Here is a 16,697-nt window from a genome sequence, read left to right as displayed (position 1 = left end):
TATTCCATTCATCTGTATGTCAGTGTGCCATACAGTAAACATGCCAGTACCACACTCTCTGAATTACTTTAGCTTTAATGATTTGAAACTGGGACGTGTGAGTCTTCCAACTGTAGTCTTCTTTGAGATTGTTCTGGCTAGTCTGGCCACACAACAGAGTCTTTTTTGTTTTGTTTTGTTTTGTTTAAAAGAAAGGATAATTTTATTATGAAAATATTATTATTTATCAAAACTTTAGGATTTTATAAGAAAAGACTGTCAATATAAGATGAAACTCTTTTAACATAATAAAGATGTTGTTATTGTTAAGTGCTATCCAGTCAGTACTGACTCATAGTGACCCTGTAGAGGGTTTCCAAGGAGCAGCTGGTGGGTTTGAATAGCTGACCTGGAGGTCAGCAGTCCAGTGCTTACCCTACAGTGCCACACAAGATATCAAAACAAATTAATAACCCAAGTTTAGCTAGTGTTGAATTCAGAAAACCCATACCAATCATTGGTTTTACTCCTTATAACATGTTGTTTACAATGTTGGACTCATATCTAGGTTGAGTGAGGGCCATAATTAAGAATCAAAATTAGAAATATTATGAAGAACTGAACTCTCTGTATCTCCACTGGCAATGCAGCATTCCTTGAGGAAATATACACATTTACTGTGTGATTTACCTTGTGCTATGTGCTTTTTTCTGTGCCGTGGAAAATCATCTCTGTTTAGAACTTCTAGCAGAAAAGTTCTCTGCTTTGTTGGCTATAAAGAAGCAATCAATCACATTAGTAAACCCCACATGACAAACAAACAGAAACTAAGCATCTTCTAGGGTCTAGGGTCTAATGCTAGATTTTAAGTGACAGATGACAGCATCAAAAACAAACCCACTATGGTCAAGTCCATGCTGCTTCATTGTGACCCTATAGGACAGAGGGCTTCCATAGGGCTTCCAAGGCCGCAGATCTTTATGGAAGCAGACTGCCTCATGTTTCTCCATGGAGATGCTAATGGGTTCAAACCGTCAACCTTTAAATTGGCAAAGCAACACTTAACCCACATACCATGAGGGTTCTTTTGACAGATCATAACCATGTCCTGGTTACTGGACATACACACAACAGACTCTTAAAATATACTTGTTTTGTCATGTCCTTTATTGTTTTGTTGATAAGTTGGTGAACCTATGAGAACCCACCCAGCTTGCATATTTAGGTGAAAAATTCTTCTTCCTGCTCTTTAGCCTGCGTTTCACAAGGCATTTAGCCAGTAGAGAGCTAGACTATTCTGATGAGTCCAAGGCAAGATAGTAAAAGGGAACTCAGTGGGATGCATCTGGCCCTCAACTAGGAGAACTGAATCCAACTTATCTGCTCCCTCCCTGAAATATCCCAGACCTCCTTCCTCTTTCCTCTTCTTTTTGCAGGGTCAGTGTTTCAAACCAAAATATCAAATTTACTGTCACTGAGTCTATTCTGACTCGTATAAACTCTAGAGGACAGAGTAGACCTACTCCGTAAGAGTTTGTAAGGCTATGTAAATCTCTATGAGAGAAAACTGCCTCATCGTTCTTCCTCAGAGTAGCTGATGGGTTCGAACTGCCAACCTTTTGGTTAGCAGCCCAACACTTAACCTACTGTACCACCAGGGCTCCATGGTCAGTTTTCAGGTGGTTATAATTCTATCGAGTCCCACTCCAGCCATGGAGTTATTTGGTGGTACAAATGGTTAATGTGCTCAGCTGCTTAGCAAAAGGCTAAGTTGTGGATTGTAGTCCACCCAGAGACACCCCAAAAGTAAGACCTTGTAACGCACTTCCGAAAAGATCAAGCATTCAAGACGCTATGGAATACAGTTCTACTCTGACACATACATGATCACGGTGAATCAGAGTCGACTTGACAGCAACTGGTTTAAACTTCAGCCAAACCAGTCTGTCTTCCTCTTTTGCCCATGCCACTCCATCACTCCCTTGCCTCTTCCTGAGCATAATCTTTGGCAAAACAGTACAGGCTGAGAGCTAGCTGTCCTATCAGTTGGGGCGAGCACAGGGCCGGACCTTGAGGATGGCATCTCTAGTCACCTCTGTGTGTACGTTTTATGGACCCAGTAGGACTGTTGCCTGAGCTGCAGGCACTGATTTTGTTGGACAATGGAACTTTCCCCCTGTCCCTTTGGGTCCTTATCTGAAGGAGACAAAAACAGAAGATGGGGAGAGAGAGTGAATCAGAAGGTTTATTTTCTGAAAGACTTCAAGGTAAGGAGACCTGCTGCTGGTACCACTATGCTGAGGACTTACAGCTTTGACCTTTTTCAAAACATAAAACATGGCCCCCAGCAGGGAGTTTTTGTTTCCTTTCTTTTTTTTTTTTTTAATGAAGAAAAGCAACAAAACCAAGTCTGACTTCTCCATCCCTGTGGGATGCTGGGAGTGTTTCTCCTTTGCCACACTGCAGGGGAGGGGAGGGCCAAGAGTCTGCACAAGGAGACAGATACAGTGCCAACAGTGCTAACCTTACAAATCCAGACCTGCTACCCAACCTCTGAAACACAGCTCCCTCATTTGTTACCTGGGGATACCTCCCTCATAGGATTGAGGGAGCCATTAATGACTCAATAGAAATATTCATTATTGTCCAAAATAATAACTGGTTATCATTTATTGAATGCTTTCTTTTATGCCAGTTCCAATGTAAGTGTTCAAACTAAATCAAGTGGGATAAAGGAAAAGATTCCATGTTCTCCACAGACGTAGCTGGTATCTTAGAGCGTCTGCTTTGTATTTTATCCTCTTCTGGTCCTACTATGTATTTTCAATTCTTTGGGGTTCTTAACCAGCTGAGAACTACACAGAGGAGTCTGGTAGAGGTAAAATTGAGTCTGTACTGTCGGTAAAGACCTGACTGGCACATGGCTCAGCTCTAAAGCCCCAGACTTTAGCTTTTGCCACTGCCTCTGCCTCCTCTGTTACCAAATTTCAATCCTGGCCCCAGGCTATGGGCCAGTAGCAGGGGGCGGGGGAGTTGGGAGGAGCACTGAGGGATAGGTCTCCTAGGGATCTATTTGGGGTTCTGAGAATGGTTAAGATTAGTCCTTCTAATAGCCTACTTGAGTCCAGGCTTTCTCTATGGCCTCTGCGTCCTCTTGACCTTTGCTGAGGGCCCAGCAACCTTGCTCATCTTGCCATAAAAACCTATGTCTCCTGAACATTGCTGCTAATTCTCAAAGCTATGCTTTGCACACCCACAAAAACTTGTTGCTGAAAAAGTTGGAGACAACCTAAGTGCCCATCAATGGATAAACAAACTCTGGTACATACACACAATGGAATACTATGCTACCTTGCAGAATAACGGTGAGCTGCAAAACACCTCGTAACATGGATGAACCTTGAGGACATAATGCTGAGTGAAATTAGTCAGCCACAAAAGGACAGATACTGCATAAGCCCATTATTGTAAAAACTTAAGAAAAGATTCTCATACGAAAAGAATAATTCTTTGAGAGTTACCAGGGGTAGGAGGGAGGGGATAGTAACTCACAGGTCAGGGGATAGACATATGTTAACTCAGGGGACAAGGAGGGCAATAAATAGGAAGGGAGGAGATAGAGGAACGAGAATGATAGGGAAAGACTTTAGGAGGTATACTTGGGCAAGAGAAAAAAAAATAAGGAAAAAAAACAAAACGTGTTGCTGATTCTGATTTCTTTATAGCCTTTCTGAGCCAAATCAGCTCAGCTATGAAGCAGCAATAATCATGCCCAACCCATAGGATGTTGGAAGCATTAAAGATAAAGCCCTTGGTTAGGGCCTGGCATATAATGGAACCACCTTCAGTGGAACCATCAGGGTAGCCAGGCCCAACACCCTGGGGAACTAGGCCTGCCATTTTCAACTCTGAGCTTTCTCCCTGTGTGCTGAGCAAGTCTTTCTGGGGAGGCCAGTGGTCAAGGACAGGCCTGGGTACTGGAGCTAGAGACTGTAGATTTGATAGAGACACAGGCCCAGCAGAAGTGGGTCACTGACAGACAGTTGTTGGTGCGTGACTGGATCAGCTCATGGTCTGAGTGGTGGGGTTTCAGACCTCCTTCAGGGCAAGGGCAAGGCTGTTAGCAGAAGTGAGGCAATACCCTGAGCCTCCCTCCCCCACCACATCCATATTTAGGACTGTCTCAGGCAAAGTGGTGAAGTAAGCAATGGTTACCCCAAGGCACCCTACTTCCTCTTTCTGTACCCTCCCCCAGACAGACATGGAGACAAGCCTCTGAAAAAATGAATTCACTCTAAGATGGAGATCAGCAAACTGTGGTCCAAGGGCCCAAACATCACCCACCACCTATTTTTGTACAGCCTAGGAATTAAGAATGGTTTTTATATTTTCAAACAGTTGGGGTGGGGGAGGAATGCAAAAAAGACTATTTCTAGACACAAGAAGATCAGTGTCCATAAATGAAGTTTCCCTGGTGCACAGTCACACGATTTGTTTACATACTCATATGGGCTGTGGCTGCTATCACATACCACCAGCAGAGTGGAGTACTTGTGATGGAGACCATAGGGACCACAATGCCTAAAATATTTACTCTCTAGTCCTTTAAGAAACTTTGCTGACCCTGTGCGGTACGATAGTAGCCGTTCTATGTGCTGTGTACCTAAGGGGACTTGCTTTCAAAAAGCAGAGGGGAGAGGGGCAAAGTAGTGGAATCCTGGCCTTGTGGGTACCTGCAGAGGAGCCTTTGGGAGCAGGGAGGCTGTTCTGATACCTTCTAGTCACACTGGGGAGGCTGAGGGGAGAGAACTGCCCATTCCTGCAGGTGGGGCTACTTCTGTCCCCTCTGAAGTAGGGGCTCATTCTAGCTGCATGGACAGCAGCCCTCAGAAGCCTTTAGTGAGGCCGAGCCACCCGTTTCTGTGCTGACTTATGGTAGTGATTCTACCTGGGCCCTCACGGCCCCATAGCCCCATTGAGCCTACCTGGGCTGGCATTGGGCAAAGCATTCATTGCTTGCCTCTTTTCTTTCTCTGCAGAGTTTGCTTTCTGCCAGGTGGATGCCTCAATCGCTCTGGCTCTAGCCCTGGCTGTCCTGTGTGACCTTCTCCAGCAGTGGGACCAGCTGACCCCTGGACTCCCCATCCTGCTGAGATGGCTGTTGGGTGAGGGTGACGACCTTGCAGTCTATATGGAGAGCACGCTTCAGGTAATTTGGGTACCTCGGTGCAGTAGGTGGGAAGACTGGAGTGCCCTGAGCCCATGGATTATAGCACTTCCAGGCTTGATTGGGCCTAATGTGCAAGTGCACTACTGGCTGCTTAGCTATAGAGCAACCAGTGACCATGGAAGTCTCTGTGTGAGCCTGCAGCCTTCTGTGTGATACTGTGTGCTACTGTGTGCATGGGAGCAGCTTTGCTGCTGCTTTGGAGGTTCCAAAGGCATGTCTTCAGATCAGTGGGAGAAGGGCTTGAAAGGGGTCCAGTGGTGTCTCCTGGGTAACAGTCAGAGGAAGACACATAATGACTGCTTATAAAATTCTTGTACAGTGTTTCAGCAGACATTAATTTGTTTAATAAAAATATCCCTGTAGCTACAACAATGAAAACACTTTGTTAGTCAAGTTTACATACATGAATATATCTTACTGTTCTTAAGTGCAGTCAAGTCAGTTCCGATTCGTAACAACCCCGTACAGGGTTTCCTGGTGTGGCGATGTAGGATAGGCACTGGGCTGCTAACCACAGTGCTGGCAGTTCAAACCCACCAGCTGCTCCTTAGAAACCCTATACAGGGTTGCTATGAGCCGGAACCCACTTGATGGCACGTAACAACATAGAGTTTCTGATGCTGTGAACCTTTGCAGGAGCACTAAGCCTGGGTTGCAGCCTTGTGGTTCACAGTCCAGTGCTTATCCTACAGAACCACAAGGCTGCAATTCTATGCAGATTTACTTTTGAGCCCTCTAATGCGCTCCGGCCTGAGCTGCCATTACCCAGCGACCGTGACACTGAATCTCATTGTTGCATCTGCACACGCTACAAGCACACACTGTTGTTTTCCTTGTTGCTGGTGTTTTTATAGATGCTGATTTTGTTATTTTCTGGTGTTCTAGCTACAGTGCTGGGGTGATTAGTATTTGTGAGCCCATACCAATTCCATGTGACAATGAAGTCGTAATTTAAGGAAAAGGAGGAAATTTTTAAAAAGGCCTCTGCTCAGTAATGTAATTCATTCAACGTAGAAAGATTTTACAAGACAGTTTTGTTGTTAGTATTCATATAGTCTAAAAAATACTACATTTAAGCAATTTATAACTACATTTATCAGATATTATTCTATGACTAGAATTGATAATGAACATTACTGAGGGTTCTGCATGATCAGGAGGAGGTCTGGGGTTGGGGATGACACCATGAGCTGTCACACTGAGTCAGTCCTAGTGATGTCACTGAAGAGGGCCCCCCCCCCCCCAAGAATGCTGATTAATCCGCAATTGGAGTAGCTCAGGGCTCCCTAAGGTTAAGTCTGAGGGTGAAGCCTTTCCAGAGAATTAGGGTTCCTCTGGGATATTTGATGCTTCAAGGAAACTACTGACCCCTCCAGCTGGGGGTAGGGGGAGGCACACTCAAGAGATAGGGAAGCTGAGGACCAAGATAAGCAGCCAAAGTATCTTACAGACTAAAAATCAAATCCACTAACTCAGCTGGCCTTCTTAGCATCCCTGACAGACCAAAAGTTTAAAACCCTGCCTGTTTATGGGAAATTTGGAGACATGATAAAGTGTCTGTGATAAAGGTGGCCTTGAAAATCCACGGCATTATAGAAATTTGATTTCGTACTAGAGACTAGCGCTGTGTGCTTGATAAATCTTTGCTCTTTGTCCTGCTACTGAGATTTCCCTTCCTCCCTCCTGATTTCCCACACACGCCCTTAGGTCATAGGGCCCACTCCCATGTTGAGGCTCCCTGGTTACCTAGCTTTCAACATCAGGCACCTAAAATATCCCAGCTTTGAACCACAAACACATCTTTATCAAAGGTCACGTTAAGTCTGGGGGGGAAGAAAATTCCTCTTGGTGGAGATGGACAACGAGTGAAAATAGAAAGTGACTTTCAAGGCTGCAAGTGGCGTGTCTGCGTGGGCGTTGACAGGCAGAAGTGGGCCCTCTGTTGGGGGGTGGGGAGGGAGACAGGAGGCCTCTTCTGCAGCTGGCAGGACTCTCCTTGGCCTCGTCTGGGACTTGTCAACATTCCCTGTTAAGCTGACATTTGGCTTTTTCATTGGGTTTAGATGGAAGATGACTACCTGTTCGAAAAAGCAGATGTCAACTTTTGGGCTGAGACCCTGGTCTTCGTGAAATGTCTCTATAGACACCTCTTCCGGCTCCTCTCTAAATCCAGCTGGCAGCCCTCCAGCCCTGAGAGCCTCCATCACCTTCAAAGGACTGTGTCCAAGCAATCCCACCTCCTCTCCCAGCTCTTCCAAAAGCTGCCACCAACTGCCCAGTTTTTGAAGACAGTGGAGTTCACAAGGCTGCGCGTTCAGAAAGAAAGGACTTTGGCTTGTCTGAGGCTGCTGGCCTTTCTGGAAGGAAAGGAAGGGGAAGAAACCCTAGTTCTCAGTGCTTCTGATTCTCCTCCAGAAGCCAGTCAGTTAACTCTGCCAAGAACAGAAACAGCATGTTGAGAAAATAAGTTTCCAAGGGGTAGGGGCTGTGGATTTGTCCTTCACTAAATCTGCAGGAAATGTGAACATAAATTCAAGAACTTTCCCCCTTCATGCCACCCCCACTTCAGTGAATCTAGACTTATGTCCCTTTCTACAGAAGATTTTTTCTTCAGTTCACTCATTCAAGTTAGCCAGGTTTATTGCAGCTACTGTAGGAAGTGAGGCGACCACGTGGAATATTTACTGTGTTCCCAGGTGCAGGCCACCTGCAGGCCTGAATTAGCCTCTTTTGTTTCCCAACACCTCCATAGCCTGTCTGCATTGACACAGAATGGGGTTTGGAGTTGTTTTGTTTGGTGTTTTCTCCTAGAATTGTAGGTTCTGGATTCTTTGGCAAAAGGCCCATTTGATCTGATTTCTAAATCTTACTCCGTTTCAGCAAGGCAAAAATATGTTCCAAATGTTGAATCCTGAGAGAATTAAGGATCAACTTCATATAGGTAATTGTGTTTTTATTGTTTGCATGTGTAAGGCCTGCAGAGACATACACATGCCAGCATATTAAAAGAACCACTGAGAGCGCTCCTTAGCCCAAAAGTGTGTGTGATAATGCTAGGAAACCTGATTTTTCCACCCAGCGGAAATATTTAGTCCTGGCTGTTAGAAGCAACTTGGGGAAAGAAGGGTCAGTATGAATGTTTTTGGTGCTTACACTGTTTATTACTTAGTGACAATTACCAGAAGATACTCACTTAAGATACCAGTAAACAACACATTTAGCCATTTTCATGATTTAATCTAGAAACCATAAGGGTTTTTTGTACCTTTTAAAGCCCATTCCAAGGCTCTCTTGCAAATAGCCAGCAGGTGTCACTCTTGCATACATTTTGCTGTTGCGCTGTTTTCCCTGGGATTGCCATTTTTAATTGGTAATTTCAGAACAATTGTTACCCACAGATGTTACCTTAAAATTCATAGGTTGGATAGGTTTTAGCACATTCATCCACATTTACTTTTCATCCTAGTTATTTGAAAATGCCATTTCAGCCTTAGTTTAAAAATTGCTCCAACTTCTAAGGAGTATTTTTAAATACTTTTCAGGTGAGGTGTCACTTAGAATTATTTTGTTGATGTTAAATTGGTGTTGAGGAGATTTCGATATGATCATTTCCTACTGTGAAAAGCTGGTGTTTAAAATGTCATTTGTCTTTCAGTAAAAGCCACCTAACACTAAAAACACAGCCATTATAGAAGTAGAGGGAAACTGCCCTGAAGGAAGAGACAAGGCAAGAAGTTAATGCACTCACTATCCATAGTTTTGTCCTTTAGAGGACAGGAAATTTTCCTAGTAATTTTGCACCATTCGGCCCAAAATGTGCAAAATTTTTGTGATTCTGAATTAATTGCCTGGTTAGGCATCTGTCAAGCTCAAACTTGAGGGAAAGGTGTCAACCGAACACTTGTTTTTGTTCTGAGATCTAACTGATGAAGTCAGTGAATTGTTGGTATAATGGGATGATAACCAGGGAAGTCATTATTAAACTGGCCCCAACAAAGCTCATCTCATTAAAAGGCCCATATTCCTTTCTTCTCTGTTTAGAATGAAATAAAAGCAGTTCCACAATAATAAAAATACACTAGCAGCTACCGTAACGTGTGTACATGCTCCAGAATCCTTCTAACAAGCTTGCAGGTGGGTGTTCTTATCATGTTATTGTTAAGTGCCATCGAGTAGGTTCCGACCCATAGTGACCCTTTAGAAGGCTTCCAAGGAGCGACTGGTGATCTTGAACTGCCAACCTTGCAGTTCAAACTGACTTTTCAGTCTAGCACATTAACCCACAGCGCCACACCATAGTTCAATGGAAATTACCCTTGATTTTAATCTTAGCTGTGGCCACCCTGGGAGGGGCAAGAAGGACAGATGTTCCCACTGGTTTTTTATCTGAGATCTTGTTACTGACCTAACGGTAGTGTTTAGGGAAATGGCTGTTTCATCTTTTCCATTCCCAGAAGCGGCTCAAAGGATACCCTGCTGTAGGGATCACTTTAACAAAACAACAAAATAGAGGAGGGTTCTTGGGTTCCCTAGGTATTTGGTGTCCAAATGGCAGCCACAGTTGCCCAGTTCTGTCTAGGGCCCAGTGGTAAGCGTGAAGCCATTTTTTGGTGGTTCTCAGGTCACCACCCTGAGCATCAAGCTCTAGGGTGGGAGGTGTTAGTATCCCCTCAATTCTGAACTTCAGATTCTGTACCTCCCCATTTAGCTAGCCATAGCCCAGAGGCCTGGCTTTCTACATGCTTTGTTCATTTCCTTTAAAATACATACAATAGCTTATACTTGTTTATCTTTTAAATACCCTCACAGATAGTATCTCACTTTTGCCTTGACAAAGGTGAAAGATAAGTAAAACAAGATTTATCTTATAGTTACAAGTAAGAAAAACCCAAGTAACAGAGTATGTGATTTGCCTGAGATCACATGGCTTATAAGGACACACAGCCCTACACTTGTGACCATAAGTAGACCTCACTGGGCAGGTGTGTGGGGGTGCAACAGGCCTATTTAGACTCTTAAGGAATCTGTTCCTGAATGAAGGGCCTGGCTTATTCCTTGCTATTTAACCTGGAAGGAAAGTGAGTGCAGAAACATAGCAAGAAAAACCAAGTTTGGGAAGGGGCATTGGGCCTTTCAGCTTAGTTCCAATTGTGACTTAGGATGCCAGGTGTGCGAGATCCTGGGCCTCGCTCCAGCTTTTTGACAGCCTGTATGGACACGAAGTGAACAGGGTACTGGACCAGACTTCTCCAGCTTGAAAGGGGCTGCCTGGTCTAAGTCAGCGGCTTTAGCTTTACTGAGCGCTAGGGGGGGGTGTCCGCCCCGTACCCGGACGGAGGCGGAGCGCTCTCTCGCGCCGAGTTGGCAAAGCACATTTCCCAGCGCAGGCTGCTGGGGTTTGGGGCTGAAGACGCGCCCACCTTCCAAGTCCTCAGTGGCCAACCCAGGCCTCAGGCCTAATTTAGCCTGGGCCTATGGCCCGCAGAGAATTCATGTGGGGTGCGGCCCCCCAGGCACTGGAGACGAAAAGGGGCTTGCTGGAGGGCGACCCAGGGTCAAGTTGTGCCGGAGCGAGGAATCTCGGTGGGCAGCTAAGCCGTAACTCCGAAGGTTAGGGACGGCCAGGCTAAGCCTAGATGTACGGGACGAGGCCTCCATTCCTGCGCGACTCTTTCAGCCATTCCTCGGAGTTGGCTCCCCCGCCCGGGACGCTCCGCGCCTTTGGCCCTGGCTCAAGGTCTTGTGATGTGATTAGCAAAGCCAGTGCCTTGTCCTCAGACACTCAACCCTGCCCGGCCGCCCCGGCGCTCAAGCCGTGTTTACTGCAGATTGGGCGGGGAGAGGGCGGAGAATCGGGCCCTAGTTCCTCCGGGTAAGACCGCTACAGCGGTCGCCCTCGTGGCCACTCCTGCCCCCACTCCGCTGCGTCTCCACGTGCACAGGCTCGAGCCACCACCCATGGGCTCAAGCTCAGAACCCCCAATCCCCGGGACCGGGAGCGCGGACGTTTGCAGTACTCTTGCGTTTTGCAATTCCCGCGCCCTGTACAAAACAAGAGTAAAAGATAAAAGCTCTTCAAGTCCGCCTGCCTAGCAGGATCGGGCGGGGAAAGACACGTCTAGAACTGCAGGAACCCGGTCACGTTATATGCGCTGGGGCTTTCCACACTGCAGCCCCACATGCGGGGAGCCATACCTTCCCGCCGCCACCCAAGAGCACCCATTAGAGCCCAGGACTCCGCGCGCCCCAGCAGCCTGCCCCGCCCCAAGGCCTCTCCATCCCCTCCCCCAGAGGAAAAAAATTGGCGGCGGCCAATAAGAGGCCGAGCGAGCGCCTGACGTCCTCAAGCCGGCGGACGGCGTTGCCTGGAGACCCCGGCCGGGTCAGCGTTATGTTCCCTCCCCGCTGCGCTTCTCCAGGCTCTATATAGGGCGCGCGCTCGCTAGCTGCCGAGTTCCAGCAGTCCGCGAGCTGCCGTCGGCTCCGCGCGGGGGGGGGGCGGGCCGGGCACCCCGGGGGCGCGGAGGAGCGCTCTTTAAGCTTCTTTCAACTTTCCCCCCACTTCGCACTCCAGGGCATTCAAACCAGTCCAACGCTGCTTCCCTTTCCCTAATTTCTAGCGCCCCCCTCCCCAAACAAACTTTCAGTCCCACCTCTGCCCCTCGCCCGTTATTCGTCGTGGCTCGAGCCCGGCTGTGCCGCCCGAGGGCTTCTCCGGACCTGTCTGCCTGCAGCTCCGAGCATTACAGGATCCAGAAACATGTCGACCACACTTCTGTCCGCCTTCTACGATATCGACTTCTTGTGCAAGGTACGCGGGGGAAGAGGGTAGGAGGAGAGCAGGCAAGGAAGGAGTCCTTGTTTTCAGACTTTGCTTCCTTTTCTCGGCTTTTGGAGACTCTCTCCCCACTTTGACTTTTCGAATCGGGAGAAGTTTTGGATTTTCAGGAGTGTGTGCTAGCCGCTGTAGCTGTTTAGGTTTCTCGGGAGCCGACCGCGGCCACGCAGCCCGGGGCTTCCCGGGCCGGGTTTGCGCCGCCCAGTGCCGCGGCCCACGAGCTAGGGTCACATGTCGAAACCGTACGCGGCCCGCGGTGGGCGTCCTTCACTGTCCGACTCCTCCCTACGCGAACTTGCTGCTTCTCTGCGTGTGTATGGGTGGAGGGTGAAAGCCGAGTCGAAATTGACCAAGAAAGAACATAAAGTTAGGCAGCAGCTCGCCCCAGCACTTTCCTTCCCTTCCATTTTTTTCACCCCTTCTCCGCCCCCCTCCCTTTGGCAGACCGAGAAATCCCTGGCCAACCTCAATCTGAACAACATGCTGGACAAGAAAGCGGTAGGGACGCCGGTGGCCGCTGCCCCCAGCTCAGGCTTCGCGCCGGGCTTCCTCCGACGGCACTCACCCAGTAACCTGCACGCGCTCGCCCACCCCGCGCCCAGTCCCAGCAGCTGCTCGCCCAAGTTCCAGGGCGCCGCTAACGGCGGCAGCTGTGGCGGCGGCGCTGTGGCCGGCGGCCCGACCTCTTACGGCCCCCTTAAGGAGCCGTCGGGGAGCGGCGGCACGACTCTGCTCAACAAGGAGAACAAATTTCGGGACCGCTCGTTCAGCGAGAACGGGGAGCGCAGCCAGCATCTCCTGCACCTGCAACAGCAGCAGCAACAGCAACAGAAGAGCGGCGGCGGCGGCTCCCAGATCAACTCCACGCGCTACAAAACCGAGCTGTGCCGGCCCTTCGAGGAGAGCGGCACGTGCAAGTACGGGGAGAAGTGCCAGTTCGCGCACGGCTTCCACGAGCTGCGCAGCCTGACCCGGCACCCGAAATACAAGACGGAGCTGTGCCGAACCTTCCACACCATCGGCTTCTGCCCCTATGGGCCACGCTGCCACTTCATCCACAACGCGGATGAGCGGCGGCCGGCGCCGTCAGGAGGCACCTCCGGGGACCTTCGTGCCTTCAGCCCGCGCGACGCGCTGCACCTGGGCTTCGCGCCGCCCCCGCGGGAGCCGCGGCCCAAGCTACACCATAGCTTAAGCTTCTCTGGCTTCCCGTCGGGCCACCATCAGCCCCCGGCAGGCCTCGAGTCACCGCTGCTGCTCGACAGCCCCACGTCGCGCACGCCGCCGCCGCCCTCTTGCTCGTCGGCTTCCTCCTGCTCCTCGTCGGCCTCCTCTTGCTCTTCGGCCTCAGCGGCCTCCACGCCCTCCGGCGCCCCGGCTTGCTGCGCCTCGGCGGCGGCGGCAGCTGCAGCCGCGCTACTCTACGGTGCTGGGGGCGCCGAGGACCTGCTGGGACCCGGCTCCCAGTGCGCCGCCTGCTCTGCGGCCTCGTGTGCCAACAACGCCTTCGCTTTCGGCCCGGAGTTGAGCAGCCTCATCACGCCCCTCGCCATCCAGACCCACAGTTTCGCCGCCGTGGCCGCCGCCTACTATCGTAGCCAGCAGCAGCAGCAGCAGCAGCAGGGCCTGGCGCCCCCCGCGCAGCCCCCGGCGCCGCCCAGCGCGCCCCTCCCTGCCGGCGCCGCCTCGCCGCCCTTCAGCTTCCAGCTGCCGCGCCGCCTGTCGGAGTCGCCAGTGTTCGACGCGCCCCCCAGCCCCCCGGACTCGCTGTCGGACCGTGACAGCTACCTGAGCGGCTCCCTGAGCTCGGGCAGCCTCAGTGGCTCCGAGTCCCCCAGTCTCGACCCTGGCCGGCGCCTGCCCATCTTCAGCCGCCTCTCCATCTCCGACGACTGAGGCAAGAGGGCGCCAGTGAGGAGGAGGAGGCAGGAGGGGAGGAGGGCGAGGCCTCGCAGGGGGTGTTGGCGGGCGCCCCTGGCCACTTGGCCCCTGCTGGGGGCCGGGGGTCGGAGCTAGGCCCCAGGCAGACTGCAGCCCCGGCCTAGCACTTGACTCAGCTCTGCGGGGAGCGGGCCCCCACCCGTCCCCTTTCGGTTTCCTCGCGTTTTGCTTTTTTATTATTATTTTTATTATTATTATTATTCAGAAGCTTCATTCTTGTTGAGCAAAAAAAGCCAACGAACATTTTGTATTGGTGAACAAAATATTCACAACAGAGCAGTTGTGATGCGAATAGAACAAAACAACAGAAACCAACAGTTAACCATTTTTAGGTCTCCGATTATGTTTGGGACTTTAGGAGAAAATCAACCCAGCACCAGCAGCTACCAACCACCATTCCATCTCTTAACTTGAAAAGCATTAGTCTACAGTCCAGATGTGGGAACTATCTTGAGAGAAGTTCCCAATTGTCCGTTTCTCTCTCTGACCAATGTAAACAAACCAACCAACCACCACTTTACTAAACCTATATAAGCTTTTAGAATCCAATATTCTGCCAAGAATATGCCTTGATATAGTAGCCCTCGGCCTTAGGGTTTTTGTTTTTTGTTTTCTTTTACAAAGTTTATATCTTTAAAAAACGAAAAAACAACGTTGCATTCCAAAGTTTCATACTGGTTTCATTGCCACCACTTAGTGGATGTTTAGTTTAGAACCATCTTGTCTGCTCTCTGGAAGCCTTGGGCAGAACTTAGTTTATAATTGTTGGGGAATAACTGCTGAATTTTTAGCTGTTTTGAGTTGATTTGCACCACAACTCAATATGAAAAACTATTTAACTTATTTATTATCTTGTGAAAAGTATACATTGAAAATTTGTTCATACTGTATTTATCAAGTATGATGAAAAGCAATAGATATATATTCTTTTATTATGTTAAATTATGATTGCCATTATTAATCGGCAAAATGTGGAGTGTATGTTCTTTTCACAGTAATATATGCTTTTTGTAACTTCACTTGGTTATTTTATTGTAAATGAGTAAAGAAAATCTTAATTTAAGAGATTGTATGTAATATTTATTTCATTAATTTCTTTCCTTGTTTACGTAAATTTTTGAAAGATTGCCTGATTTCTTTACAGAAATCTATCTTGATGCTGTGGAAGTAGTTTTGAGGAATATCTTATTATGAGTTTTCTTAGAATGTATAATGGTTGTAGCCCATCCAACTTTAAAGTAAAAAATGACCACATACTTTGTAATCAGACTTAAAAGTGGTATACTTTTCTAATTCCAGCTTTATAAATTAGCAAACGTGTTTTTTTGGTTAGCTTATTCCACCAGTTCTACTGTGACATACTGAGTATAAAGACATGTAGCAATAATGGGCTGGGGGTGGGGATAAGGGGGTATTAGTCTCACAGTGCCTTTGGAAGGGCCCGAACTTGCCTTAACTCTTCCTCAACCAAATAAGTATTTTGTTTCTAGTGCTAGAGAGAATTTGAATGTAGGATGGGTTCAACTGCACAAAAGGAAAAAATTTTACCACTTTTTTTTACATAGATATAAAGTGACGCGAGCCACCTCTATCTAAAGTGCTGAAAACATGTTATATAGTACATGAATATGCCTTGTTTTTAATTACAGAAGATTTCGAAACTTGTACTATTTTTTCCCTTGTAGAAAGGCAGGAATGCCTCCCAAGCTTTCCTGGAGAGTGGATGAATGAGCAGTAGCTTTAGTTTGTACGTAGGTACCATTGGAGCACTATGTATGTATGTATTCTCTGGACTACTTTGACAAAAGTAGGTTTTTGAATGTAACAAGATAAGTCAACTTGAGTTGTAATATATTTTGGGGAATCAGTTCACTACAAATTGTGACTGTAAACATTGTACTGTAAATGTTTTGTAGTTCTCCCCCAATAAAATTTTTTTGGAAGGAAAAATCAATGTAAAGATAGCTTTATTTTTGTGTTTCGTTTTTTTTTTTAAAAAAAGGAGGAAATCTCACTCTCAACTTCCCAGGTCTTGGAGAACTGACAGATCCAGAGACAGAAGAGCCTCTGTCAACTTTCACCCATATGGATTTTCGATCAAGTTCTTGTAGCTGGAAGAAAGTAATTATTTGAACTGTCAAGGGCATTAGTTAGCTGTGCCCCATGGTAATAAGATGCATCCCAGTGCTGGCTAGCTTGTGGCAGGGCCTGGAGAGGGGTGTGGCAGGCCTGTGAGTCACCGAGTGGGTCATGTGACTGGAGGCAGCTGAGGGTCCGCAGTCTTTTACTGGGACACCCAGGGAACAACTGCTTGGAGTAGGCGGGACCTGCAGGGCTCCAGTGCTGAACTAGAGGTGGAGTGAGCCAGGGCTTAGCTTGGACTTTGGAAAGCCTGGCTCCATGTCCAGAGAGGCGGGGAAGGGACGAAAGGTTAAACAGGTTAAACTTATATCTAGGTGATGTTTGTTTACGCAGACAACTTCCTCTGGGAGTGAGTACACACATTTATGAGAAAAAAAAAAAATTGGTATCTGCTTTAGACAGCCTACAAGTGGTCAGGAAGCAAATCCAACCCAGGTTCCTAAGAAGGAAAACTTCATTCCTCCCATAATAAACATGGATTTGCTTACTCTCTAACAGTTAAAATTCCATGCTAGCATGGAGACTTCACCTTTCCTACACTCACTTTAAAACAATCACTTCATTTGC

The 16,697-nt window shown here is 48.0% G+C and overlaps 2 protein-coding genes across 2 annotated transcripts in view; both read left to right on the top strand.

The window, feature by feature from the left end:
- Nucleotides 1–7,668, top strand: part of THADA (thyroid adenoma associated) — a 576,653-nt gene extending 568,985 nt beyond the window's left edge. Inside the window, exons 36-37 of the mRNA XM_006839404.1 lie at nucleotides 5,019–5,188; nucleotides 7,273–7,668. Coding sequence (XP_006839467.1) covers nucleotides 5,019–5,188; nucleotides 7,273–7,668 — 566 coding nt within the window. The remainder of the gene's footprint in view (nucleotides 1–5,018; nucleotides 5,189–7,272) is intronic.
- Nucleotides 7,669–11,660: 3,992 nt separating this feature from the next.
- On the top strand, nucleotides 11,661–15,938 carry ZFP36L2 (ZFP36 ring finger protein-like 2). Its single transcript, XM_006839403.1, has 2 exons — nucleotides 11,661–12,020; nucleotides 12,492–15,938. The coding sequence occupies exons 1-2, from the start codon at nucleotides 11,970–11,972 to the stop codon at nucleotides 13,941–13,943; spliced, it is 1,503 nt and encodes a 500-aa protein (XP_006839466.1). The 5' UTR covers nucleotides 11,661–11,969; the 3' UTR covers nucleotides 13,944–15,938.
- Nucleotides 15,939–16,697: the final 759 nt, after the last annotated feature.

Source organism: Chrysochloris asiatica, unplaced genomic scaffold, assembly GCF_000296735.1.
Source record: "Chrysochloris asiatica unplaced genomic scaffold, ChrAsi1.0 scaffold00024, whole genome shotgun sequence".
Taxonomy (NCBI): domain Eukaryota; kingdom Metazoa; phylum Chordata; class Mammalia; order Afrosoricida; family Chrysochloridae; genus Chrysochloris; species Chrysochloris asiatica.
This window is presented reverse-complemented; position numbering and strand designations above follow the sequence as displayed.